The 2,202-nt window shown below is 39.1% G+C and overlaps 1 protein-coding gene across 1 annotated transcript in view; it reads right to left on the bottom strand.

Moving 5' to 3' along the window:
- LOC119581802 (protein alan shepard-like) overlaps window positions 1–2,151 on the bottom strand; it is a gene marked incomplete at its 3' end in the record, with an annotated part of 29,344 nt that extends 27,193 nt beyond the window's left edge. The window contains 1 exon segment of the mRNA XM_037929932.1: window positions 932–2,151. Coding sequence (XP_037785860.1) covers window positions 932–997 — 66 coding nt within the window.
- Window positions 2,152–2,202: the final 51 nt, after the last annotated feature.

Genomic DNA, 2,202 nt, shown 5'->3' with positions numbered 1-2,202 from the left:
AGCATTATACAGCCCTGTTGCTCGGGTGTTGCTGTTAACGTTAACGTTATACTTTGGTCCTGATGAAATGCAATGGATGAAAAAATAAAAACTTTAACTTTTCGAAAAGACAATTGCGTTTCCTGTATAAATCTTTATAACTATTACTCTATTCCTTTAGCAAAACACAAGAATTAAATTTCACACATGAAAAGTAGTATATTTTATATGCATTGCTGCATTTGTCTGACGAGAAAAAAGGAAATAGCCAAGTCAGACACGAATTGCTACGTGCAATATCTTCAATATTTTGTTTTGCCCCCCCCCCCAATAAAAACGAATAAACAAATAAAAATACATCATTTATAAATGTCACTATAGGAAATACAAGCCTAAGAGAATTTCAACGTATGTCTTTATTGCCAAAGACCGGAATATGGGGAGCACCCCGAGGGATATATAGATGAAAAAAATAGTTCAGCATGTGATCACTTCCGCGAAAAAATGGATAGAATAGTGCCATACATGGGTCTATATCAATAAGTGACCAAAGGCAACAATAAGACAAAACTATATAACGAGTTATAAAAGAAGTAAATATCATTATGGTAGTCACTATGTAAGTTGTCTTGACGGACTGTGCATCCTGATGGTTGTGCAAACCGAAGTAAGGTATTTACATAAAAAAAACATCACCAAGCCATTGAGGGAACTTTAATAAAATATACAGGATGATGAGAGTCTAAGTGCAGACACAAAGTGCTCCATAAAGGAATATAAATAGATCAGAATCTACATACAAATATCCACATGGTATAAATACGGTTGTCAAAAAACATCACGAAATAATGGTGACGATTACAAAAATGTAACATAACAGTATAGTCGATCACGAAAGCAGACCATACTGAACGACAGAAACATAAAAAAAAGGCGAGTAGTAAACTCTTACCGGTATCTTACTGAAGGGTTTCTTTCCATGAGTGTGATGTGTAGACGGTTCATGTCTTGTAGCCATTCTGGGAGTGACTACCGGCCGAAGGAACTTCCACGGCCTACCCTGACTCTAGGGGCTACTCCTGGCGCTACCAATTAAGTACTCAGTGCATTCAAAGATGTCACCATTTGGTGAAACTAATGACACTAGGTTGTTTATATGGAAGCCTCCGTGAAGTCAATGCCATCACTTGCCGTAATTTTAGCACTTGCTTTTAAGGCGTCACAAAAAAGGCCTTTTACCTAATCAGCATAAATTCAAGAAATTATGCTTCTCAATGACCACCTTTGACCGTAAGAAGGCACCTCATATCGACACTGCCATGACTCATAATCAAGGTTGAAAAGATGTACACATTGAGAATATACTGACGTCACACTAGAACAGAGATGCTGGGTAGCTTTTAACAAATGGTTGTTACTTTCTGCCATCATTCCTCTATCATAAGCATGTCCATGAGAACGAAAACCACCATTATAACAACAGAACATTGGTTCCATAAACCACTATACGACTGTAATGAACCATGGGTAGCATTTGGCAAGGAACGACAAGGTTAGCACCTTTACATCACTATAACAGTCACTGACACTGCATCAGTTACAACTGCAATCGCCACACAAAGATGGCAAGAGGTTATATCAACACATCGTTAGAATAGCACCTGATCATTGTACTATGGCAGCGGTCGGTAGCACCATACACACAATGCTAGAAGTTGACACCAATGAACACTACTAAGGTGGCAGTTCGACTTGCCATATAACACTAAGGCCTCATGACTGCATTACTGCACGCCTCTCCTCTGGTAGGCCGAACAGTGCAGCCTTCAAAATCATATGGCATATGTCACCAAAGATGACAGCCGTAGTGCGAAATATTTCATTATATTTGTTGCATCAAAACTATGAACATTTCTTTTGCAGCTCAGCACTTTGCCAAAATTTCTGATAATCTTCCATCACTATTCACACCCTTAACACATTCATATATATTCTTATACTCCACGGGAAGATGTTACATAGATTTTTCCCGGTCATGGCCACACCTCCCTCACACAGCTCCTATATGTACACTACAGACAACTGCCAACTAGACACTGATCATACCTCCACACTGGACCGCGCATTGACGTCAGTCACGTGGTTGATAAAGCTCCGCCCTTCACCACGCCTACTAATACTATCTAAAACCCTAGTAGATATGCATGTGTAATATGATCACCT

The sequence above is a fragment of the Penaeus monodon genome, chromosome 15 (assembly GCF_015228065.2).
Source record: "Penaeus monodon isolate SGIC_2016 chromosome 15, NSTDA_Pmon_1, whole genome shotgun sequence".
Classification (NCBI taxonomy): domain Eukaryota; kingdom Metazoa; phylum Arthropoda; class Malacostraca; order Decapoda; family Penaeidae; genus Penaeus; species Penaeus monodon.
Note: the sequence above shows the minus strand (reverse complement) of the source record. Positions and strands in the feature narration are given on the sequence as shown.